Source organism: Trematomus bernacchii, unplaced genomic scaffold (genome assembly GCF_902827165.1).
Source record: "Trematomus bernacchii unplaced genomic scaffold, fTreBer1.1, whole genome shotgun sequence".
In the NCBI taxonomy this organism is placed as follows: Eukaryota; Metazoa; Chordata; class Actinopteri; order Perciformes; family Nototheniidae; genus Trematomus; species Trematomus bernacchii.
In genome coordinates, this window is record NW_022987828.1 from 3,776,170 (window position 1) to 3,802,468 (window position 26,299).

At 44.4% G+C, this 26,299-nt stretch overlaps 1 protein-coding gene across 1 annotated transcript in view; it reads left to right on the top strand.

The window, feature by feature from the left end:
• The window catches only part of tacc2 (transforming, acidic coiled-coil containing protein 2), a 49,489-nt gene that overhangs the window by 11,750 nt on the left and 11,440 nt on the right, over window positions 1–26,299 (top strand). Inside the window, 6 exon segments of the mRNA XM_034151971.1 lie at window positions 305–6,124; window positions 6,929–8,389; window positions 12,783–13,073; window positions 24,171–24,274; window positions 24,583–25,338; window positions 25,340–25,961. Coding sequence (XP_034007862.1) covers window positions 305–6,124; window positions 6,929–8,389; window positions 12,783–13,073; window positions 24,171–24,274; window positions 24,583–25,338; window positions 25,340–25,961 — 9,054 coding nt within the window.

Consider the following 26,299-nt stretch of genomic DNA (forward strand, 5'->3'; position numbering starts at 1 on the left):
AGTCACTTTGAAAAACGGAAATTATATTTAAAGGCTGTTTTTTGTTGTTGTTTTTTTTAAGTTGAAAGCGTATGAACAGACCTGCATGTTCATTAACAACCATAAACATAGAAACAGCTGATATTATTACGATCATCTCAGAACAGGCATCCTGAGTGCAGTTGTGTGTTGTGTGTGCACATGGTGGAGTGCAGTGTCTGAGCATGGCCTTCTGCTGTGGCAATAGCAGCGCTTTGTGGCATCGTGGAATGACCAGCTGTCTGCCTGCCAGACTCTTAACTGTGTCACCCCACCCTCGTCTCAGGCCTCATGACAGCGACCCAGTTCTCACAGATGTCCAGCCTTCACCTCGGCCCTCTGCCACACCTCACCCGGATGTCCGACCCCTGACCCCTCCCCTCTCCATGCTCCTTGATCGGGAACTCCAAGAGGCCTTCCAGGAATGTGAAGAACAAATGGCCTCACTGAGCACACTCAGTCCCTCAGGGCCCCCGGGCACCAAACCTGAGACTGTTCATAATGAAGGGAAGAAAACTGGAGAAGTGATGGTTAAAAAATCCAATGAGTCATCGTCACTGCCTCCACTCGTAGTCCAGCCAGGACATAGCAACGGGGGCCATGGAAACAAGAGTACACACGGAAACAGTGAGGCAGCAAACAGTCGGACGAATACAGTTGTGTTTAGTTTCAGGGATTACATACTGGGCAATGAGAAAAGTGCTGGGGCAGCAGAGACGGAGAGTGAAATAAAAACAACACAGAGACTGGAGAAGTGTTCAGATTTGAAGACAGAAACAGAGATAGATGAGCAAAAGGGAACACCCACGCATACACAATTAGAAACCACAGATTTATTGAAAGAAACCCAAAAAGATGTCACTGAGCAGAGAGGCGATTTTAGAGACAAACATGTTGATTCCAATGCAGCCGTTGAGAAAAAGAGCACTGTCGATTGTAGTATAGAAATAGGGGACAAATGCAAGGAGGCAATAACAGATATTGTAGACATTAAGAAAGAAAAGTGGAATGAATCCAGTATTAACGACACACCAGAGTGCAGTGATGTTCGTTTAAAAGATAAACACACATTATCAGAGAGGCAGCCAGAGACACAGACAGGAGCAACAAATCTAAGTCAGGAGGATCAGGAGTCAAAAACAGACAACTCTCCATGTGACAAACAGACCGAGCTGAACAAAAAGGCAAAGAAGAAAGAAAAAAAGAAACAAAGGAAAAAGAAAAAAATAGAAGAGAAGAACACAGAGACTGGCCAGAAAGCAAAGGCAGTAGAAAAACCTGAAAACAATTCAGAGCCTGTATCTCTCACAAATGTGGACACTCACACAGAATCAACAGAATCAATGTCCCAGGCAGACGCTCTGAGTTTGATTTGCGGGGAGCAGCCGGATTGTGGGTGTGACTTCAAGAGACAGCTGAGTCCTAGGGGAAAGCCCTGCCCCAGCCCCCCACCATCATCCTCTCATAGCAGCCACGATCATCTTTCTGACCTGGGGTGTTCACCTGCATCCAACCAGGCTCTTTCTCAGAGGCCTCTTCAATCAGAAAACCACAAACATGCAGACGCCCCATGTGATATTAATCACTGCTCAGTAGCAAGCCCACAGCGGATGCAACATGCAACCGGAGCCGTCATCGACAAACCAGATATACCCATGACACATGTCCGAACTACAGTTATCAATCCAGCTGCCGATAAGAGATCAGGTGCAGTTTCCTCAGAGGCAGGGATACTCGCATACGAGAATCAGAGTCCATTCTCCAACAGGCAATTTTGTGTGGGAGAGAGCAGTGTGGAGAGTGCCCTTGAAGAGGCTTTAGTGGTGGTTGCTGCGTTGCCACTGGCAACACCCACGATGCCAGAAGTGATAGAAAGCAAGAGAGAGCGAGAACATGATTCACTGAAAAGAGTATCCACTGTAGCGATCGCAGAGAGTGAGAAGGCAGTGGGAGAGAAAGGTTTGGAAGACATAGAAAAGTGCTTCTTCCCTTCAGACGGAGAGGAAAAGGGACTCCCGGACAGCCTTGCATTAATCTGTTCACAGGGAAAAGGTTCCCTTGCATTCTCCGCCAAAGAGGGACAAGCTGTATCTGAGGAAAGCTGTAGCAGCAAAATGCCACACAACTCAGCTGAGGCTGAAACAAAGGGACAGAGAGAGACGGCTGTTCGCAGTGCAGACATCTCACCGGCTGAAGAGGGAGACATAGAAAAGGAGCATCACCATTTAGAAGCCTTTGTCATTACTTCTCCCTTGAGGATACTCAGTGGTCCGGATTGTCAGGCGCACAGAGCTGCAGGATTGGTGGGAGGAGGGGAGGAGGTGGGGGAGGAGGTGGGAGAGAAAGGAGGGCTGGCTATAGAGCACAGTTCATTCAGCCAGCCAGAGAGCTCTGCCGGTGGGGTGTCATCATCTGAGGCTGAGGCGTGTCCGCTCACCAATGTTGCCGAGTCACAGCTAAAGTCACACGGCTGGAGGGAGCCGATTGCTTCCATCTCTGAAGGCGTCTTCACCGAACAGGACCGTCTCCCTCCCCCCGGACACCAGCAGCAGGATGGTGCACTAATTTCATCTAACCGGCAACAAAGCAGCAATGAAAACAGAGGGGTAAGGGCTGATCTCACACAGGACTCATCCATCACAGAGACGGAGAGAAACTGCAGCCAATTCTTCCCGTCTTCCATCTCACCCCAGCCTCTGACTACTAAACATCAAATCACAGCCGAGCGACAAGCGAGCAACGATCAACAGGTCCAGCCTGAAAGTAGCACAGAAGAAACTTTCCAAGCACAGACCCCGAATAATATTAACGCTATGTCGGGAGTGCGTGTGTCCTTATGTGAAGGCAATAAAGGCAACAACAGAGTCCGCTTTGCAGACACTGTGAAACAAGAAGGCAGTTCCTCTGTGAATCTCAGGAGCATGGCTTTGTCGCCTATGGACTGCGCCTCTTTGCCCCCGCTGACTGTTCATGAGAGTTTGTACCATCCCGTGGTTGAGGCCAGCTACATCTTCCCAGAATTCCTGGTTTTGAAGAAGCCAGAAATTCCAACAAATGCAACTCCTGCCAAGGACGATCTTGCAAAAGTGAGCCCGTCCGACTTTCCAAAGCCACAGAAAGATGTACAGTCGGATAAAGGGCAGATGGGGATAAAAGTAAACAAGGAGACCATTAACAGCAACTTCGAGACAAACACAACGGATTCAAAGTCTGAGGCTTGCTCAAAACAACCTTTATGTCCGACCGAGAAGAATGGTGACCTTTCACATGCAGCAGAAAATGCCTTCCCTGAGGCCGATCATCATAAAGCTGAGCTGGTGTCAGCAAATGTGACAAAGCAATTAGAGGCGGAAACACGCAAGGGTGCCTTAAATCTGTGTTTATCAGCTGAGAAAGAAACAGACAAGCTACATGCTGAGTCTAAAAACTCAGTTACGACTGTCCCGCCTCAGGAGTCACCTTTACTAAGTGATGAAGGTAACCAACATCCTCTTATCTCATGTTCTGTGCGTCCAGCTGATGATGTCACCTCTGAGCTTCTTGTTGGGCAGCTCTCTGCAGACCCTGACCCCTATCTTCAGACACAGCCTAGTCACCTCAGTTATCAGCCTCCCATCCAATTAGATCAAACCCCTCCTCGTGGACTACTCACTACTGATCCCATTGAGGCCACTGAGGGGTCCATTATCCCCTCTGCTGTTCAGACAAAGACTGAATCAGCAGCTTCAGTAGTGACAGCCTCTGACCAGTCAATTCCTGTTATCGAGCAATGTGTCGGTAACTCTTTTGTGCTGCGGCCCCGTGGCCCTTTGTTGAGTCACTTGGAGTTAATTTCTGACTGTGATATCTCTCTTCCTGAGCAGACAGATAACAGCGGCGCTTACGGTGACAGCGCCAAAGTCTCTGGAGAGGAAGATGGCAACAAGAGCAGGGAAATAACTAAACTGTCTGTTGCAAAGGATCTGGAGCATAATGATGTCGGTGTTAAAGTAGACGGGGTTTGTCCGAAGCTGGAGGATAAAAATCACATTATGGAGTCTGCAATTATAAATGTAAATATTCCATTTTCACAAGAAAACAATGTGTCTCCTCTTCAGCCTCCTGGTGCAGTGGGTGTGCTGGCAAAGGATGGGTCTGATAATGTCATTTCTCAATCCCACACTGAGCCAATTGGCATTAAACCTGTTATTTGTGAAGCATCTATTAAGGATGACCTCATTTATGTCAGCTCTGACCTGCCTACCAACAAGGCTTGCGATAAAATTAAACAAGAAGACATGAAAGAGAAAATGGGAGATCAGACCTCCATGCTGTTTGCAGAGGAAAAGAAAAAAACTGAAGAGGCAACAATGGATAATCAAAAGGAAACAGCAGACAGGAGCACAGTGCAGATAGGAGAGAGAGGCACAGCACTGCAACAGGGTAATGGGCCAGATACAGAAGCTGTGGAAGAAATTCGAGACCTGCAGCCACCGCATAAACATAAAATACAAAAGACTGAATCGCTAATAGGGGATATAAAGGAGGAAGGAGAAGGGAAGAGCCAGACTTCCTCCTTATCTCCCAACAGACCTGTGGGGTCATCTGCAGACAGATTAAGTGCTGAGGTAGAGTTTGGTAGTGAACCTCAGACTGTTTATGAGCAGAGTTTGCTCCAAACTCCGACAGCAACACCGGAACACAGCTCTGACAGGGACAAGGCACCTGACCAATCGCAGTCCACACTGGAGCTAAACAGTTTTGCTCAGCAACAGCAGCGGCTTCTCGGATCCAGACATCCCACAGAGGATTTGTCAGGTAGCTGTCTAAAGGGGGGAGAACAGACTAACAGTAAGGCCAGGCAGACACTAGCGATGGCTCCCGGGGTGAGAGAGGGAGCAGAGGGAGGACACGGCTCTGTTGTGAGTTTGTGTCAGTCAGGAAGAGGGGATGAGTTGACAGAGGATGACAGCAGTGGCAATGAACGTGGGATAGGTTTGGAGAAAGGAAAGGGGGAGGGTGCAGTAGAGGTTGACAGCGTTTATGTGCCATCTCACCTAGCCAGTGATGTAAATGAGAGTGGAAAGGCTGCTCAGAGAAATGCGTTGACTGACACCACAGCTCTCTCTCATATAGGTGAGACGAGACAGGGGATGGATGAGAATAAAAGCCCTGCGTTAGAGGTACTTGGGTCGGGTACAGACACTGAGGTTGTGAGGGATCTTTATGGTGAAGGTCAGCAGAAAAGCAATCTATCAGCTGCCTGTCAAGACCAACATGAAAAACCAGAGACTTCAAAGGACAATGCTGTATCTGTTGAGTCTTCATCACAGGAACATGAGACTGCACCTTTCCAAATCTGTGTTCCATCAAAGGTCAGCACAGACAGTCAATGCATTCACACAACAGTTGTTCCCAGCGCGAGCAACGCTGAAGAAATTCATACAATAATATCCAGTACTATGGTTGTGCAACCAGAAAGTGTGGGAAATGATTTTAGCCCTGTCCTGGCTGTAAAAATCCACAGTAGTGAAACGGAGGAGTGTGAAATTCAGGATACTGTGTGCAAGCCTCTCGAGCTACAGAGTTCCATAAAAACATCAGCCATACAAAGCAGCTCGGTAGTACAAACAGGCCCTGATGTAGAGGAGATCACAAAGGAAGATGAAGCAGCTTTGGACGAAGAGAAAGTTAACAGCCAGGGAAAGGGACAAAGTGAGATCAAAGCGAGGAACAATGAGGCAGTGAAAGAACACGAGGTCATAAATCAAACTGGAATTGCTAAAGGCAGTGGCTCAATCGGTGTTTCTAAGACAACAGAAAAGGGTATAACAGATACAAATACTCCTGGAGATATCACAGCTTCATCTGTTGTTTCGTCAAAGAGCCCGGAAGCATCAACAGTCACCCAGTCAGAGAAGCCTCGTGATCAGGTGTCAAAGCCCGGAGATCATACTGCGGTAAACCCCATTGTTGCTGCTCCCCACTGTGAAGGAGAAACACTTGTTGAACTTGTGTGTTCGAGCGCAGAGGCTGCAGAGGTTTCAGAGAGACAACCAGAAACAAACTGGATACAAGCTCTAAAAGAAGCTGCATCCCATACTCAGAGTAAACAAGAGACCTTAAGGTAAATACAAGAGCATGTGTGTGTTTCAAAATATCATATGAGAAAAAATGCCGTAAGATTTGGAGGTTAGAAGAGTGTACACAAGACTATACTGATACAACTATGTTAATGGGAAATGAATACTGAGAACTACACATGTCTGAGAGGTCAGTGGGGGTCAACATGGAAAAAGAAGCATGTTAGCATGCCGTCACACGTATCATCTTACATCACAAAGAGAAAAGCACATGTGAAGTCACCAACCACAACTAAAAAAATACAGATTTATTTTGACATTCCCATGGGTAATAATTATTTGACGTCCAGTTGTTTAGAAATCATATATTGCATCAGTTTCTTTCTTTAACTTAGCATTCCATTAACACCATGTCCAGGGCTTGTTTAGAGTGATATTACAGAGAGCAGCTTGACAATGAATATGAATGAGGTGGTAAACACAGAGCTGCTTTCTGTTTTGACTCGAGGCCCGGGTCAGATGACTGTGCCTGTGGAAGTCTAATGGAAGAAATGCAGCCCTTTATATTCAAAGGATGACATCAGCTGGGACATCGTTCGTGCTCTCCAGAGCAAGAATGAGCCTTTTCTCACACTGCTAAACACAATGCAGCAACACAAACACACACATGTACCTACAGTTCTTCTGCGAACACGCACACAAAAAAACACACACACTTCTAGACGGATACAACCCCCTGTATAACCACACAGACACACACATTTGTCAATTGTCAGTCATTTATTGTGCATGTGCTGTAAACTAACAACAAATCCCCAACCCCCTCTTCTCTTGTGTTGTTTTTCCAGACCCTTCTCATCTCTGGAGTCTCCACAACTAGAGTTTCTAACACCAGCTGAAGAGATAGCTGCTCCTCCGAAAGAGGACGAGATCCCACCACCGGCTCAAGCTGTGGAGAAGACAACTGAGATCCCCCCTCTGAACCTTGAGAAGAAGCCAGTGGATCTTCCTGAACCTTTAAAGAAGCCAGTGGATCTTCCTGAACCTTTCAAGAAGCTAGTGGATCTTCCTGAACCTTTCAAGAAGCCAGTGGATCTTCCTGAACCTTTCAAGAAGCCAGTGGATCTTCCTGCACATTTAAAGAAGCCAGTGGATCTTCCTGCACCTTTAAAGAAGCCAGTGGATCTTCCTGAACCTTTAAAGAAGCCAGTGGATCTTCCTGAACCTTTCAAGAAGCCAGTGGATCTTCCTGAACCTTTAAAGAAGCCAGTGGATCTTCCTGCACCTTTAAAGAAGCCAGTGGATCTTCCTGAACCTTTAAAGAAGCCAGTGGATCTTCCTGAACCTTTAAAGAAGCCAGTGGATCTTCCTGAACCTTTAAAGAAGCCAGTGGATCGTCCTGAACCTTTAAAGAAGCCAGTGGATCTTCCTGAACCTTTCAAGAAGCCAGTGGATCTTCCTGCACCTTTAAAGAAGCCAGTGGATCTTCCTGAACCTTTAAAGAAGCTAGTGGATCTTCCTGAACCTTTCAAGAAGCCAGTGGATCTTCCTGAACCTTTAAAGAAGCCAGTGGATCTTCCTGAACCTTTAAAGAAGCCAGTGGATCGTCCTGAACCTTTAAAGAAGCCAGTGGATCTTCCTGAACCTTTCAAGAAGCCAGTGGATCTTCCTGAACCTTTAAAGAAGCCAGTGGATCTTCCCGAACCTTTAAAGAAGCCAGTGGATCTTCCCGAACCTTTCAAGAAGCCAGTGGATCTTCCCGAACCTTTCAAGAAGCCAGTAGAGCTCCCAGAACCAATACAGGGTACAAAAGTAGAGCTCCCAGAACCAATACAGGGTACAAAAGTAGAGGTCCCAGAACCAATACAGGGTACAAAAGTAGAGCTCCAACAAGATGCAAAGAAAGTAGAGCTCTCAGAAGAAACGAGGAAAGTAGAGCTCTCAGAAGAAACGAGGAAAGTAGAGCTCTCAGAACCAACCAAGAAAGAGGAAGAGCCTCCAAAAGAGCTCCCTGAGCCTAAAAGTGAGCCAGTTACTTCAGAAATAGCTAAGGAGCCAGCTGAACTTGAAGAACCAATAAAGCCCATAGAAGAGCTGCCAAAGCCAACGAAATATGAGGACCCAGAACCAACAAAGACTGCAACGGAGCCACCAAAACCAGAAGAGAAGCTGATCACTGAGCTGCCAGCAGAGGAGCTAGTGGAAGATCCGGCCGAGATCCTACCTGAGGAGCCAATAAAAGTGCCAGCTGAAGAAACAACAGCCACAGAGACCGTCCAGGATCCTGCTGAGGAGCCGCAGGACAGTGGGTAAGTGCTTTTGTTAATCATGGGATTAACACATAATGAATTACGATGAGTGTTTCCAAAAGTATTTTAACAGCAAACAAAAGCAACTTCCATTCATTGTCCCACTGCAGAGTTTTCAGTGTAAGCCTACTTTGTGGAGCAATGTTTCCCTACAAGGCTGCTGCCAAGGGACTGTTCTCTTTACTAACTCTGGATTTAAAAAACATGTCCTTGTAATCTTCAATCGACTGAAATCTAAGGATTAATCCCTTTACAACAACATGTTTAAGGGGAGACTGGTCATTTGTGGTTTACTGAGGTCATACAGGAATCCAGACATGAAAATGATTTATAAATGGCTTTTTAGACCCGATAGCTTTCCTAAAACGTATAATAACATTTCCATTACAGTGATTTATCCGAGGCATTTTATTGCAGCAAACCTACTGTATTTGTGAAAAGGAGGACTCTTAGGGGGCCATGTGCTTTACAGCTCAGCAGCTCTGCCTGTCACACATTAAAATGGATTTCCACGCGCTTTCAGAGTACCCTCGGTGGCTTTGTTTGGCTTTCATACACCTCGAGGGCGTCTGGTCGCTTGTTGCTGTCTGCAGCGATTTACCAGTGTCTGCTTGGATGAATGAGACGCAGTATCACTGATTTGTGTGAAAGCTCAGTAAACCCTTAACGTTATTCAAACTGATGACTAGGATAAATATACATACTTAACCAGTGTGGACCTTCATGTGGGCATTCAGTATTTATTCAAGCATTTTAAAAGCTCTGGGTAGACCATCTGAACAAATTGTGCAAGGATGTGTTGTGAAAGTGTTTTTCCACTGTTTTAACTATGTGAGGAATGTCTTTTGGGATACTCTATTGAAGTCAAATCATTGCTGCTGATTTATTTCCACTTGAGCTTCAGCCTTTCTTAGTTATCTGTCTTAATTGTCACTCTCTGTTGCTGTTTGTGGAATGACCAGGAGCCGTCACACATGCCAGAGTAGCACTTGCTGCCTGTCAGTCACAACACTTGCCCCATCACTGCTGTTGGAGACATGAGGCTTGTCCTAGGGAGGAGGAGTGACAGCGCTATTTCCATAGGTTTCATCAATATATAAAGTTACACTTGGTACCAGAGTTAGAATTGTGACTGCCTGGTCAATGATGTGTGTGTGTGAGTGTGTACGTGTGTGAGTGTGTACATATGGTTTTTCCCCGCCCCTAGAGGCTGTCCTAGCTGTCAGTCCTGCTCAGTCTGTGCGGCTTTGTGAACTGAAGCCTGTAGTGGGAGGAATTTCGGGCAGGCACTCAGCCCCACTGAAGTCATTTTCACAGACCAGACAGAGTGGAACAAAAGCCAGAGTAAAGAGAAACACTGGAGCATGTGCTGCGGCGTGAGTGTGTGTGACAGAGTCAGTCAGAAGCACAGGCAGAGGACAGAAGGACTGAGACGTACACCCTTTGGCTCTGCTGTTTCTGAGTTCAGAGAAGTCTTTTCCATCACTTACTTTTAAAACAGCCCTGAAGGCGTGTGTTGGATTCCTCAATGGCTGAACTCTGGGTAAGTTGACAAGAAGTAGGTGCCCTATTTTCTTTGGCGTTCTTGTGTAAGTCCCTCCAGGTGGATGCAACAGATGGTCTGTAGGTAACTAGTGCTAATTACGCTCTGTCTCTGCTGACCTCACCACATGAGAGGAGGGGAGAGAAACATAGAAAGACCAAGAGGCAGAAGGCAGGAAAAGAAGGAAAAAAGTTGCGAAATGTACCCTGTACTTTAAAAACAATGTAACCTGTTAGAGCATGTTGATGATTCACTGTTGGCGAGACATGCTAGTGTCGAGTACTTATCCTCTGTTAGACTACTGTGTGAGTGTTCAAAAAAGTTATCATAGACTTTTAATTTAAAGAGTACAATTATTATGGGCATTGCAGAAAAGGGAGACTGCTGTGTGACATGTTAATGCCCCATAATACTTTTTTTATAGATGTTGCACAACTAGTTCTAATAAAATCTTCTTTAAAGCCATTTTTTTCCATTGAATCACTTTGGGTATGACTGTGACTACTCAGCTTGGTATGTAGGATATTTCTCATCCATGTTTTTAAAGTAAAAGGAAGTAGGATGTGCTATGGCCCACACTGTACTGTAAATAGACTAGTTGCCATGGCAATTGTAGGCTCATGCGGTTCTCCTGCCATAAGTGAAGTAGTAAAATCTGTCATTCAACCACACTCAACTGACTTTATGTAATATTCAATCTATGTTGTGGAAGAAGATAATTTGTTTATTATTTAGGAAATACGCGTTTTTAATATATACAATGTGTTCTTGATTGTGCAGTGTGTGTGTGTGTTTGAGGGGACAGTATGAGTTATCAGATGGCTGCATGACAGAAATGGTCCTCATTGTTGCAGCGCTAGAAAAAGCTGGTTTTATTTACAGCTCTGTTTATACTCTGTTTACCATTAAACACCCTGCCTGGCCCTGGACTTATTGTCTCTTAGGTCCAGCTGTTTCCCGTAGATTTCACTAACTGGTGTGTGTTCAATACAGTACAATCAAAGTCCCTTTTGTTTACTCAATATGGTCATGAAAGATGAGGTTAGAGAACCAGGTTTGTTATCTGGACTGTGACAGAAAATGACGTCTATGTATCGCTGGACTGACCTTCTGAAGAACTGCTCATAAATCTGACTCACCAACAGTACAAAACCCTGTATTGGACAGCTTTCTGGTGTTTATGCCAACAAAACTGCACTGATGTGAAAAAGTGTGTTGCTGAAAACTGCACATGTGCTCCCCCTCACACACTGTTTCAGGAAGAATATAAGTTGGAAAGCTTCTGCTGTTAACCTCAGTGGATCAGCTGTCATTATCCCCACATACAACCCACTGAACCAGTAAATACTATACACTTGTGTCCAGGATAATCTTATTTTCTGCCAATTGTCTCTTCCCCTATGCGCTTGATTTATCTTTCTATGTGCTCCATAGCAGTTCGTGTCCATCTTTGGAGGCAGCAGCGAGTCTTATGACGGTTTGCTCAGACTGTGTTGTGACTTGGTTATTTCTATTTCCAGGGTGCATGTGCCAAGTTGGCCACAGATGCTGACATATGTATAGCTTTGGCCTGCTGGCGTAAGTCACCGACTGCGGATTCGTAATGAGAGGAATGGGACCAAATAAAAATTCATGTATGGATTTGTAGGACGTTTTCTTTTCATGCAACCATCCTGCAGCGTTTAGAAAATGATGTAGTTTTAAGTTGGGATGATGGGAAACAGACTTGTGTAAGATGTAAACTTTACCTTGCTACGCCCTTAAGAAAAGCACACACGCTCATTAAATGTTATTAAGTTCTGACTTTACTGGAGAGAGAGATGGAGGATAACAGAGCTCAATTTCAGTGTGAAATGAGCTGGAGAGACGTTTGGAAAATTGCAGCTCAGCGGCAGCAGCCGACCTGATGCCTCACTCCTGTAAATGTGTTTTAGTTGATGGAGGTTTTGTGAAGCTCTGCAGAAGAGGCTACTGGGGTATTTTTAGAGCTAAACAGGAGGCATGCCCCAAGTGGGGAACAGCTGCATGGGCGTCCATCGCATTGCCTGTCAGATTAGAGAGCCTACCACTCCTGATAAGACCAGCCTGGATCCGGGCCAAATCCACTCCACCAGGTGGCCGATGATGACAGAGGCAGACATCTCCATGCAGGCTACTTCACTGCAGGGCACGTACAGCAAGCAAGGGAAACATGGATTTCCATGTAAAGGGACTAATGACAGGGGTTACATGTCATTTAAACGACAAAGTGTTCTTAGGATGTTTGTGGAGAGCTTTTTATCTTTGAAGATACTTGTTGGGGAAATATTTTCCTAGGCCCATACCTTTGACCCAGTTGATCAGTTTGCACTGCCCTCACTGAGCACCTTCAACCTTGGGCTGCTGTGTTCTCAGCCTTTTGTCTCCCTATTCCTGCCTGTTGGCGTCAGCTGATAGAGGTGTTATAGTGCTTTATCTTGTTATGAACAATGTTGATTATTCTCTCAGAACTAGCTAAATACATGGGTCTGGGGTAGAGATCTTCAGAATTGGTTTGGCAACCGCTGTGTCACCTGGTGGCAGCAGCACATGTCTTGTCAGTTCTCCGGCCGTTACTCCAAATAAACCATCAGTGTTTGCCATCAAAGTTCCAGCTCTCCATGTGTCTCTCTGAGTTTTGTCTCCATTGCTTATGAAGTTTCCAACACATTACTACTAGCTTTAGGTGCATAGTGCTACATGTTTCTCTACTGTCTGCCTTGGTTAATTCCTCTAGAGGGATATGTAGTGTGTTGTCAGCGGGCTTTCCAAATCTCCATACTTGGCCCTCTTGTTTCGGCCTCTCTGTTGATGTTTTGCGTTCCCCTGCAGGTCCTCCCTCACTGAGCAGGCAGAGAGAGGTGACCGTGCCCCTGCGTCTCCCCAACCTCCTGCATCCGAAAACCACTTCCTGCCCGCCCTCCCTCGTCACCTCCAAGACACCACAGAGTTCCCCACTCCTCCTGCCACACCCCCGGAGAGACACTCACCTGAAGGAACCCCACCTGCTTCTCCCTGTTTTCCTCCCCCTCCTCCTCCAGCCCTTGCCTCCCCTCCTGTAGCTCCTGTTTCCCAGAGTGAGGACCCTTGCCCTGCCTCTGAACCCTGCCACCCTCCTTTAAGGTATGAACATGAACTCTGCTTGACTGTCAGCTGACTGCACTTTTCTGTGCTTAAAAATGTGTGTCCAATGTGTTTCTTTTATGACCCTGCTCTGCTTTGTTTGTAATGCCTCACATAAGATTTGTCCCGTGTTCATTATAGTCCCTTTAGCCTGTTTGACGAAAAGTAGCCATGTCCTTATCCTTTCAAGCCCAATTCAGGTCAAATTACAGCATTAAATGGACATCTGGCACACTGAATAACCTTTTTGATGTTCTCAGGGCTTCAGAACAGAGAGAGAGTTTACTGGAAATGCAATCACCCATCAGGTTCCCTTTTTTTTGTTTCTTAAAGAGATAGTTTGACATTCTAGGAGCTTATGTTTATTTTTTGCAGAGATGGTTGATATCATTCTCAAATTCTACATGGGAAATGCTAGGGCTTACAGGTGGTTAGCTTAGTTTAGCATTTGGACACTTTTCTGTGTGGATGATACAAACATGATTTACATTTAAGTGAGTTTAAGGTAGCTGGAAGGTGGATATAATCAGACAGAGCATTGCCATTCATGTCTACTTCAGGACATTTTCTATGTATGAACTCAGTGGTTGAAAACTCACATGTATAATTGTGGCGCGTTATTGGTATAGCAAAAGCATCAGGCTGAAATGTTTACATGTAGATGTTTTTAACATTACAGCATTAAGTATAGCGCACCCACAACCACACATTTTATGGAAGATTTATTGCCATTTAAGCTGCTTGTGTATTACACTAGTGACTCATAACACTGATGCTGATGACATTTAAATGTTCTTATTATTTTGCTATCCACACAGCTTCCCTTCTCATAATAATCAACATTCCGCGAAAATCACACCAGGCTTTGCGATTTATCTCAAATACCTACTTTTAAAGAGGGAATGACTCAGCCACTTTGACAGTGCTTGCACTGTCAGTTACAACCAGCAGAGGGTGTTCTCCCTTCAGAGTGCAGTGTTCATGTTGTACGGCCAGCCTGTGTCTGCACCCTGCTGTATGAATGCTGCAGGTATAAGAAAGCAACACAGGGACACACACCTGCTCTCATGTATCTCCCTTAGCATCAGTGTTGGATGGAAACAACTGTTTGGTTTCTGTGTAGATTATACATATTTTGCTTTTGACTTGATACGCTTTGGCTTTCTATTTGCCTCTGTTTCTAAGAGAACACCAGCATTTTGAGAAGGCAAGGCTAGCACATTTTTGTTATATTATTTATGATATCAGAGAGGACTGTAAGGTAGCGGTTAAAGGGGGGGGGGGGGGGGATGGGGGGGAGCTTTCTGACTGGATTTCACACATTACTCTTGTTGCCTGCAGACACACAGGACCAGCTATGCCAGAACATGTGCAGGTGTTAAGTAAGGTTTCACTCTTGTTTATTTGTTTTAGAACAAAGCTACATGCAAAACAAAGAGCAGTATAACATCACATTTTTACCATTAATAACGTAATGCATTTCCCGTGGAGCTCCTCGATGATTCATGGTATTAGATAATCTTCCTCAAGGGCACTTCAGCTGGGCAAATGCTTGCCAGCCTACGTCCTTGAATGAGTGATTCATTAAGAGTTGCATGAGTAAATTAAATCACTTTTATGAGATAAAAAACAACTCAAGGTTCTCCTCTGATGTTGATAATTATTCTTAATTATTCATCTATTAGTAACTCCCACACATTTTGAACTCATGCTTTCAGTCATGAACAAAGCTAACAATTGAGGAGCACATCAGATCTTTTTTGGCTAGATTCACCAAATCAGCTCAACCCATATCCTTAATTGTGATTATTTATACAGCAATCTCTGTCTTATATTTGACAGTACAGAGAAGGCCATATAAACCAATGCATTTTAAATATTTAACAAACTAACTCTCTTCACTTGTGCTTGTGACAAACATGTTCTCACTATTATCTCATCTACAACACATGTCAGTGATTAAGATAATTTGTTGATGGGTATCATAAGGTTTCCAATGTAAGTTCCCTGATTCCTCCATTGATAGCTATTATCATCGGCTTTGTAGATACAAAGAGAAACAATATCACATGATTTAAAAATGTATTATTAGGATGTACTTTGAATGCACACAGATAACGTTTAAGAGTGAATGTTTTTGAGAAACAGCCTCTGGGAATTCATCCCCTCTCAAATCAAATCAAAGTTTATTTATAAAGCACATTTAAAAACGATTTTTGGTCGGGCCAAAGTGCTGTACATGTAATAACTACAATCACATAAAAAAAACACATTTCTACAATCACAATAAAAGACAATAAATTACAACAGATGGGATTGCTTATGGGAGCGATGCAGCCTTTTCTTGGCAAACAAGGAACAACGCTCCAGGCTCTTACTCTGCCTGATCATCAGATATTCAGAACTGATCACGGCCCAGGGTGTTGTCATAGATATCTATAATACAAATATCTATAATACAGATAACTATAGAAATAACCAGGATTACTCAAAACATGTCTTTAAACAGTATGCAACTTGCAGAGCTTTGTTAACCACCCACAAAGACCTGTGGATAGATCTTGTGATTGCAGTAGCGTGCAATATTTGTCTTGCTTTTGTTGTTTAAATGATCTCGGATATTTGAGTTTAGCAGTGTCGAATTAAGGGGCATACTGTCTGTTTTCCTAGTTTAATTTGAGACTTTACCAGTGATTCAGACTCATCATTTAAATGTCTCGACTATCACCACTCAAGTTTTACTTTAACAGTACTGAATATTGAGGTTATATTATTTTGTCTACGGAAATGCTTTACTAAAGAATGTATTGCCAATCTTTCCACTAAGCTTCAATCCACACCCATTACACCACAAATGGTTCTGCCCCATCACATTCTGCTCAGTAGTATGCACTGTTATATTCAATCCCCCTTGCAGGCTACACATATTTTAAATCTAGTGATTCTGATTCCTTTGGAGCGCTGTTATGAATCTTTCAGAAAGAACTGCCACAGCCATCTCTTCCAGTGCCTGAGTTCGTTGAATTTTTTATTTCTTCCTTTTCTTCAGTCTGCAGTTGGAACAACAGTGCAAGGCCAGACTCTTAAAGTAGCGACACAGAGAGGATGTTATTGTCAGCCATACAATAGGGTAGGAATTTGTACTTCACACTTACATTCTTTGCTGCCCTAGATACATCTTTGGGTTGGTATGGGGGTGGGGATGGCAGAAGAAATCAATATTTTTAGGGGTGTATGTTGGGCGTTGTGAGTGGGCAGCTATTTACTTGTCCCCTTGGGCTGTAAAACATCGACCAACAGGCCCATCCGAGACTAGAACACATCGATATTCTTTGTGAACACAAGTTAATGGACTCCATGTTTACATGAAAACACTGCCCCTTTTTAAACGAGTTGTTAGTCTAGGCATGATCAGTGGGTTTAGTGTTCTACATGTTACAGTGGAAGTGGAGATTCTGTGTCTTTAGGCCACAGGCAGAGACACTTCACCTGAAACCTGTGTACAGCAAGTTTGTGCGACTTCAATTGCTCCAGGCTGGATCTGCTATTGTGGCGAGCCCTCATTCCCTCACTTTCCCATGAGTGTACAATGGATTAATTCTTCTCATATTTCCAATGCCTCTCTTTCCCATCGTTCCTTGACTTAGGATGGGACATTTGAAGAACCTGCTCTTATTTCCATCCCACAGGACGCCCCTGTCCCACACACACAGATGTCTAAATGAAAGGAAAAATTGCACAACATGTCTAGACAGCATATCATTATTGCTCTTCTGGTCTTTGATACAATTCATGGTTTGATGAGAGTGCCAGTAAATTAGATCACCAACCATGCATGCTGTCCAGGGATTTAATCCCAGAGACTGAATTCATTTAGAAATGTAGCATATATTCTTGTCTCTTAAATGCCACGAATGACACCTCTGAATTAAGCTTTTATGCTCAAATGTGTGCTTATGTCTAACATGTTGATGTGTTATCATAATTGTCCTTTAACATGTAATATAGGATTTTAAAGTTGGAGTTATTTTGGTCTAATATTGTCTGTTTTGTGAATGTAGGCTGGTAGAAAGACTTGAATGAAAGAGAACATAATAGGGTCAGATTTGAATAGTACACACCAATACTCGTTTCTCAGAGTCTATTGTTTACCTCAGGCTTCACTCTGGTTGGCCACGCCGAGTGCTGGAAGCTTCCATTGTGTGAAAAGGAGGCACACACATGACATTTTCACTGTGCAAGTCACTGGGTGAGAGATGGGGGAAGACAAGCAGGCTCGCCATGTACTGTTGCCATAGGAGGGTGTCAGAAGGGGGCCGACAACGTGAAAGAGAAAGCCCCTGTTCGTCAGTGGGGTTTTTGGGGGGTCTGCTATTGTTTGGCTCGTGGTAGCGGATGAGAAAAAAGCTGCTTGTCTTTTTAAAGGCACAGGAGGCTGGAGTCAGGGGAGAGAGTGGAGGGGGGAGGAGGCAGTGAGAGCAGCAGCACAGCTCAGCAATATTGGAAGCAAAACACAGAGGAGGTACCTCATGCAAGACGGCAAGAAAGCAGGATTGTTATTTCATCCTTTTTGTTTTGGATTATTCTCTTTTTGGCATTTTTGCTCTTAGGAATTGTATTCCTTCTGGTGTTGCATCATTTTACCACCAAATGAGGAATATTCCGGGAAGCAGCACCGGCTCAGGGATGCTGTGCAGACAGTGAGGAGCCTTTAATCATCCGCTGCTTTGCTCCTGATGCGAGCGGCTCATCCTCTGCACTGCAGCACAGCAACGCTCAGCCGCCCGCTCACCTCCACGGACGCAGGCTGCCTGCCTCCTCGGCAACAACAGCGACAGGAGAGGTTGTTTTGGAGGGAAGGGGGGAGGAGGGTGGATGTGGAGGGTGGCTGGAAAACAGGAGCAGGCAGGGGGGGCAGAGCTAGGTGAGAATGGGAGCCAACGAGTCCATGGATCAAGGAGAGACCCCCTCTCTCTCTCAAGAACACATGTGAGTGTGACTCCACCGTCTCAGTGTTCTGTCGGTAAACATGCAGAGGACAAACAAGAAAATCACTTTATTTAACAAAAGGTCAAAAGGCAGCTCCAAGTGCTTCCTCTTTTCTGTCATGTTTATTTAATCATGGCTTTAAATTGGCCGTCCATGCAACATATTTTTCATTGTGCATGCAGGGTGATTTCTTATGCAGAATGCAGTCACCTGTGAGTAAAAGTCTGCTCGCCATGTTGTTATATACTGTTGCAGGATGAAGCCTGACACACATCTCTTCTTCAGTGTTTAATGCATTTTTTGCGTCCCTATCTTTCCATGCAAACACCCATAAAATCCACTTCATTCCAATTTGACGTACTGAGCACGTCATTGTTGTTGTGTGCTTTTGTGATGTAAATACGGATGAGACAATGTGAGCACGTGCACAGACACATGTGCATGAGTGTGCCTCGGATACAGTACTGTGTGTGTTTGAGAAAGATGGTAGTGCTTCAGCAGAGCCTGTGGGAACCAGAATCAGGCGATGAGTGCAGGAGGTGCCGCTGGGAGGCAGGTGGGGAGATGTTTTGTTCTGTGTGATGGAGGACAGGACTATAGAAGCAAGACATAGTGACGGTGTTGAAATAGAACACGCTGTGTGGGGGGTGGAAGAAGATAACTCAGGAATAACTGCGGATCAGAGAAAGAGTTAGAGAGGGAGTGAGACCGAGCAAGAGTGCTCCACTTTGCTGTTTTATTTATATCTCAGACACACCACTGCACAGGGGAAGAAGAATCAGGGGAACCAGAGGAGAGGGATAAGCGGGAAAGAGGGACTGTATGTGTGTGTGTGCTGTATTGCAGAAATGAATGATTTATAGCATAATACATAAGTCATTTTTCTTCTCCAAGCTCTGATAAATTCAGAACTCAGAGGACGGAGTACTGGTTAAACTCCCTTAGTTGTGCAACAAAGGCAAAAGCAGTTATAGTATATAAAGCATTCACACATCAACATGTTAGGCACCAAATCAAAATAAATGAATACTTAAAGGTGGGGTAGGTAATTTTGGAGAAACCAGCTCGAGTGCGCTAGAATTTGAAAATACACAGCCGGAAAAAATCTGCCACTTCCTTACAGAGCCCCTCCTCCAACACACACGAATGCGCACATGACCAATGAGGGCACGAGATAAGTTTGTGCACAGATGGAAGGCTGACAGGCAGGTAGGCCATCCAGTTATTTTAGCCGGGCCGGCTAAAATGATTGGTCGTGCTTTTTACAGTATTACGGCTTCCACAGATGACATTTTTTAATGGATTTGTTGTCAAAGCACTTAAGATATTCATTGCTATCGGGATGTTAAGAGCATTCCATGGAATATAACAAAAAGTGTATCTCGAGCCGGTTTCTCAAACTTACCTACCCCACCTTTAAGCAAATTAATTTCCATTATATTCTGGAATCTTAAACTAGTGAGCACTTTGTTTGTGTCTGCATTGGTGAGGGTTGGGATATTACTGAATGAACCAAGCATCTGATCTCATCTTCAAAATGGATATTTTAACCCCCTCCTTGCTGGTGCTCTGTCTCACAGACCTGGCCTGTTGTTGGTTAGTGAGCCATCTGCTTGTGAAGTCTCAGATTAGGCTCACTGAGGTATTACACATGGACATAATCTTAGTCTGACACTATTTTCTCTCAGTTGCTTCTTTGTTTTGAGACTGATTGGATTTTAAAGGGACACCAGACTTGAGAGCTGACATCAGTCTGGGTGGAGCTGAGAGACACGTGGCTCTGTTTATATGACCTGCAGAAGGTGCAGAATGATTCTCCATAAGATTTCATTTCCTGAAGTTGAAGAACACAAGAGCCACTATGTGCTCTTTTTCCATTACAACGTTTTTCCCCTGCATGCTGGCTCACCACATCACATGTGTGGAGAAACTGGACAGGCTCTTGTAAAATTAAAATAGGTTGTTATGATGTTTAACTATGATGTCATGCTTTAGATTCAGACACTCCACGGGATTGAAGCACAGGAGCTCCCTCTGTTGGTGTCTTCAGTTCATACACTGTTTATGGTGTTATGAGGGACAGACTCTTGGTATAACTGCCTGTTATATATAATATGATTTTACTCTCTTCCTTATTTAAAAAAAGAATATATATATATACATTTACAGTTACATTTTTGGTGTAAAATGTTTACTTCCAGGTATTTTCATGTTTATACTGCAAAACAACGTTTCTTTCTAGGATAGAAAACTTGTATTTATACACTAAAATAGGGGTTAAAACTCCCACCTAAAACCCCTTAAATCAGCAGTTATTTTATAATTTCAACCCCAACAGTAGTAAAAGTGTTACTTTATTTATTAAGTGGAAATTATGTTGGTTAATTTATAAATCCTAGTTCAGTCAGTGACATACATGTATGATAAGGCTAAGCATGTGAACAATTAATAGTGCATTGAATTGCTTCATAGACCATTTTACTTAACTGCTTTTTCTTTTCCTTTTTGTCTGACAGACAATCAGTAGATCCTTTAATGCCCAAAATGATATCATAAGATCACAAATCAACATGATATAGAAAGCTCCCAAAAAATGAAGAGATATCATGTTGATTCTTGGATGATTGTAGAAATGGAACAAAAAAGAGGGTGCCAGGCAATTAAAGGGACAGTAGCATTGGAACGGAAAAAAAGATAGATGATTGGAGTGCAGATGGAGAGAGTTTTGATGAAGATGGTGCAGCTAATCCATTGAGGCTAATCACACAGCTGCTTAGAGCTAATCACATTTAGTCCCTCCTAAATTCTGTAATCAAATCTTTAAAAAGAGCAGATAAGTGCTTGCTTTGCATATCCAACACCTTATTTTTGGGAAGAATGTATATAGATATATCTATATATATATATATAGCAGGTGGTGTTAGGTTTTCTTGTCAGTGTAGCCCAGTTCCACCTCTTCCCCGGGGATGGCGCTGGCTCTCCCTCCAGCACAGTGAAAGCTGTTTAGACAGGCCGAGTTATATTTTAGACACGTCTGGCTGTCTGAAGTGCAGCGTCTCCCTGCCCCGCTCACGCTGCAGAGATCCTGTCTCCAGGCAGTCATCTCCGCCTGTGAGAGGATGCTACTCACTGCTGCTCTCTTTGTTTCTATTCGCCCCCATACCCTGACTCCTCACCCACTCAGCGCTGCTTTTCCTCTTTCTATTTATTGTCTGCATCCAGAACAGACAAAAGCTGCTGAAAAAACACAGGAGATATTCCAAGATTGATTTTATTCAACCTTTTTATTTATTTAATTACATCACTCATTTCATTGTATGATTTGTTTTGAATAAATACCAAATATCAAGCATTGTGAGAGGAACAAGAAAGGTAGAATAAACACATAATTATGTATTTTTTCTTGCTTTCACCAAAATGATTCATGAATAATGCTTATGCAGCAGCGACTTGCGTCATTTTCAATGTGCATTTATTTGTTTTCAATATCATATAACACGTCACTGTACCACGTGAGGCAAGCCTCAGTGTGTGTGTTAGACTGTGAGCCTCCAACGTGTTTCCTGCCAGCGTGGAACATATGGCGGCGGGAGCAACCTTCTGTTACCATAGCAACACAGTGTTGCAGTCACGTGAAAGATATCCTCTGCAAGGACATGGACGGAACGTTGAAATTAGACCCAATTTCCTTATTATATCACTGTATTAAGTTCTATTTACAATCATCCTATGACAAAATGATATATATATATTTAAATGTTAATGCCACACATTAAAACTAAATCTCCAGAGAGCTGAATTTCTTATAGCTCTTTTGATTCTCTGTAAGTGGGTCCTGTCCTTGGAGCTGTCTGTGTCACTGCCTGTCAGACCATGTGACACTATGGTCCTGGTTTCCAGTGAAGGATCCAGATGGATCTCCAGGCAGACCAGTCTGATCCTGCTGGGACACACTGGGCCCTCACAGAGATTACAGCTCTGGCTCCCTTCTTTACTATGTGCTCTAATTTCTGCATCACACTACCCAAAGTATTGCTAGTGCTTTTGCTTCATTTGGGTGAGGGATAGGGTTAGGGTTAGCTTATTGCACTTTGTATAGAAAAATGTAATTAACAGGCTTCTCATATCATTTAGACCCTGTTGGAGCTTGTGTAGTCTATATAATTTCACAGTAAATTACATTGGTGCTTAAGTAAACGTGTTACTCCTGCCATAGTGTTGACTTAGATACACCTCCATCTCTGCTGTGATATGACCCCAGGGAAAGTCGACATATTGACCATGACAGCAAAAGACAATTATTACAAGCCACCTCAATCAAATAAGTGGGTGAGACCGGAATTGTATTGCATCGGCAGAATTGATGGCGTGATGGTGTTATAGGCCCCCCATGTCTTTTGTACTACTGGCTTTTATTTGATCCATGTATGCGTGCACATGTTTGACAAATGACCCCCAAAGGATGCTGAATGGCTTCAACAATGCCTTGAGCTAAATCCCTATAGTTGAGCTAAATCAATATAGTGTGCAGACATAGAGGTGTCATTTAACCGTGGGGGTCCCTGTCTCTTCTACCATCTAGGCTCTTGTATTTGTGAAAGGATCCACAATAAGGACACAGTTTACTCTAGTCATGACATTTTCCTTACCATTTTATATGGACATTATGAAACACTCATTTAAATCCTACTGTCAAAGGATGTGTTGGTGAAGCCATCGCCTGCACATGCACACACTAATATCATTTCAGGATTCAGTATTATCAAAAGAAAGGAGGTTTCTTCAGTTTCAGTGTGTCTGTATGAATGACCCATTTGTACACAGTAATTTAAACGCATTAAACATTAAGGGACATGATATTCATTTGGTGAAGTACTGGTAAATGGTAAATGTATGGCTGGTGGGCAATAGGGTGCCTTGTCTTCTCGGTGGATACAGCCAAGTAGTTCAGGAGCAAGACATGTAGAGGGAGGGAGGAAACTGGAGGGAGAGCAAGAGAGAGAGCATGAGAGGAAGAGAGAGAAAGGGGGGAGAGAATATACAGTATGCAGGCAGTGGGCTTCTGCAGCCAGTCTCATTTAGATTGGGAGGCATCATTACCTACTGGTGAGGAGAGGAGACAGACTGATAGGGCTGCAATAGACAAAGAGCAGCATGAAAGAAATAAGATTGTAGATTGGAAACAAAGAGATATTAAAATACAGAGGAAACGAGGAAAAAAATAGGGAAGATTGGAACTGGTGGTCTTTTAGTCATCATCTGAAGAAGAGGCGGTGGGCGTCTACCTGTGTGTCAGGCAGCAGCATCGTTGTGCGGAGAGGAGTAGCCGGTCATGGCAGTGAGTACGTGGCAGGCTCTGTCTCCACTGCAGTGGGCTCGCTGGGGCTGGGACACACTGCTGGGTGGGGCATCAGACGGTGACAGCCCGGGCTCTGATCCCGGTCTGGGGCTCCTACGGAGTTTCTCCTGGAGCTCACAACATGACCGCAGGATCAGGGATGCTTTGGAGCCGATCAGACAGAGGTGAGACAGGCTGCAGGCTGAGGCGACATATTGCCAGATTATACATTGATCAGTGGAGCACCGACCTACGTAGTCCGGTTTTCTGGAGGGCTTTGCTTTGTGTGTATGTGTAATGCTGAGAATAATCAATACAGAATAACGGTGTGATTTCTTTTACAGCCTATCTTGCAGAAAATAGTAATTGCTCTGTTTTCCACTCGGTTTTCCCCTCAGTCCCTCCCTACTCTGTGTAACCTTTAGATGGACTTGTATGGGTGTTGCATGAGTGTGTTGAGGTGGGGTTATTCAGTGTCTCAGTTGTGTCATTATCTGTCATCTCACTGCAGATTCCGTGTTTTCATTTGTAGACATTACAGTTTACAAAAAAAGAAAACACTAACACATACTAGCACAGGGATTCTTTTCTTCACATACATGTAATTGCACCTGCCTCCAACCTGATACCGACAAAAAAATAAAAGTATCCTTCGTGATGTCCTGTTTCTGAAGGAGAGAAGTTATGATCACCCTCGCATGGCGTCAATGACTCCGAGTCATTACAGTTCAAGTGATATCAGTCTGATGTATGCTCATCTTCTATTATAGGAGTTCAGACTCTGATGGAGCATTTGAGACCCCTGAAGCCACAACTCCAGTGAAGACTGTTCATCCTATAGATCCCCAAACCCAGCAAACATCCAATGACAAAGGTAGAGTAAGAAAATGTTGCCATGATGTGTGCAAAGCTCTTCTACAGTATGATGCTCTGGTACACCGCCATAAATATGCAGGTGTAAGACAGGCTGTGTGCACCATCTAGTGGAATAAACCAGTATTCATTGGATGTGTTAAAAAAAGTCAGCTACAGCTTTTGTCTACACGAAGGCTTCCTGTTTCACGTCTCAATCTAACACATAAGCCAGTTCAAACATATCATTATACCAGTTTCACTCAATTTGGATGTTATGCTTTTTAGCAGCTAAAAGCTCTTTACGTTACGTCTCTCCATCTTTTGCAGTAGCAGACTCCTCAGTCAGTGATCCTGCCTCTGAGTTGCCCTCAGCTGATGCAACATGCCATTCCCCGTGTATTGTTTTTGATGAGGACCGGCCCATTGCAGCCAGTGGCCAATACAACATTGAGGTTTCTGCTCTTACCCGTTCACTCAGCCTCCAGGGAGGAGAACTAGACACTGCTGGTCTGTCGGACGGATCATCGGTGGAAGGTTTCCGTCTACATTCTGAATCCTTTAGCGTAGGTACCGAGAGCGCACCAGGGACGCTCCGCAGGCCCAAGAAAGTCCGTTCTGGGTCTTTGAAGAAGAAGCCTCTTCTCAGGCAGAACTCCAACCCAGAGAGTCCGAGGCCAGCCTCATCCAGCAGCACCCCGGAGATCAAGAACCGGGCAACACCTCGTACTGCCAGCCCTCTCCAGCCTCAGGAGGAAGCAGAGGGAGGGTCTGCAACCCCGAGCCCCGGAGGAACCCTCCGCAGAACCAGGAAGAACCGTGTGGAGACTCCACCTCCTCTGCCGGAGGAGACCAATCATACGAGCCAAGAGGAGAGCCTTATTATCCCTGCCTTACCTTTGTGCCAGGAGGAGACCCCTCTCCCGGGCAGTCCAGCAGGTAGAGACGAATCCCCCATCCCCCCTACTACCTCCTACAAATGGGATCCAGATAATTTTGAGAGCATTGACCCATTCAATACTGGAGGAAGTAAAGTTGCCAATTCCCCCGTTCTTGGTCGTAAAGGTCCTGTGTGTGCTCCTATAGCCCCCCCCCCCAGAGAGTCCCTCTGTGTCTGCTGTGGAGCCGTCCCCACCAGCTCCTCTTGAAAAGTCGATCACAAACCCTGAAGAGCAACCCATCGTCCCCAACCGTCAGTCAGTAAGGCTGGAGTTTGACTACTCTGAGGAGGGCTGTGAGGCGACCCCTCCCCCGCCTAAGAAATTGGGCAAGAAGCCTGGTGGGAAGATGCCTCTGAGGAAACCAAGGCTGGGGCTGAAGAAAGCCCCTCCGGTTAAGACGGAGCAGCTGGACAACGATCTTACAGCAACACACAATGGCAACGAGGAGGATATCCCTGTTCCTGCAGTCTCTTACAAGTTTGACTCTGACAAGTGGGAAGATCCCAACTTCAACCCATTTACTACTAAGAAAGGCATCCCCAACTCACCCAAACTATCAAGACCCTCCTTTGACTCCAATAACTTTGATGACTCTGTAGACCCTTTCAAATCGTCCAATAAGATGGCCGACTCCCCTCCTACGGCCTCCGCCTCCTTTGAACTGTCATCCAATGACTTTGACAATGAAATTGACAATGACAACATTGGGGAACTGGAGGACCAAAATCTGAACAAACCTGCCAAGAAGAAGAAAACTCCTATCAAATCGTAAGTTAACAGTTTATTACAAAAGGGCCGTACATGGGAGAGTCCACACGAAATGACAGAACAATGTATTTATGTGTGGGAACGTCTGCTTCTCTGTAGGTGAGGTTAGTCTGTGTTTGTACGTGGTTCTCTTGTCTATTATGTCTCTGTCTGCCTCTCTGTCACCTGTGTCTGTGTATTCTCATATGTCACAGGAAGTCCAGGGGTGTGTCTTCTCTATGTTGTTTGTTGTAAGTACAGGGACAACACAACCATCCATCCCTTTTTGACCCTCAATTCCATGTGACTTATTTAAAAGCAGCATGTTGCCCTGATGTTCCTCTTCATATTAACAGAGA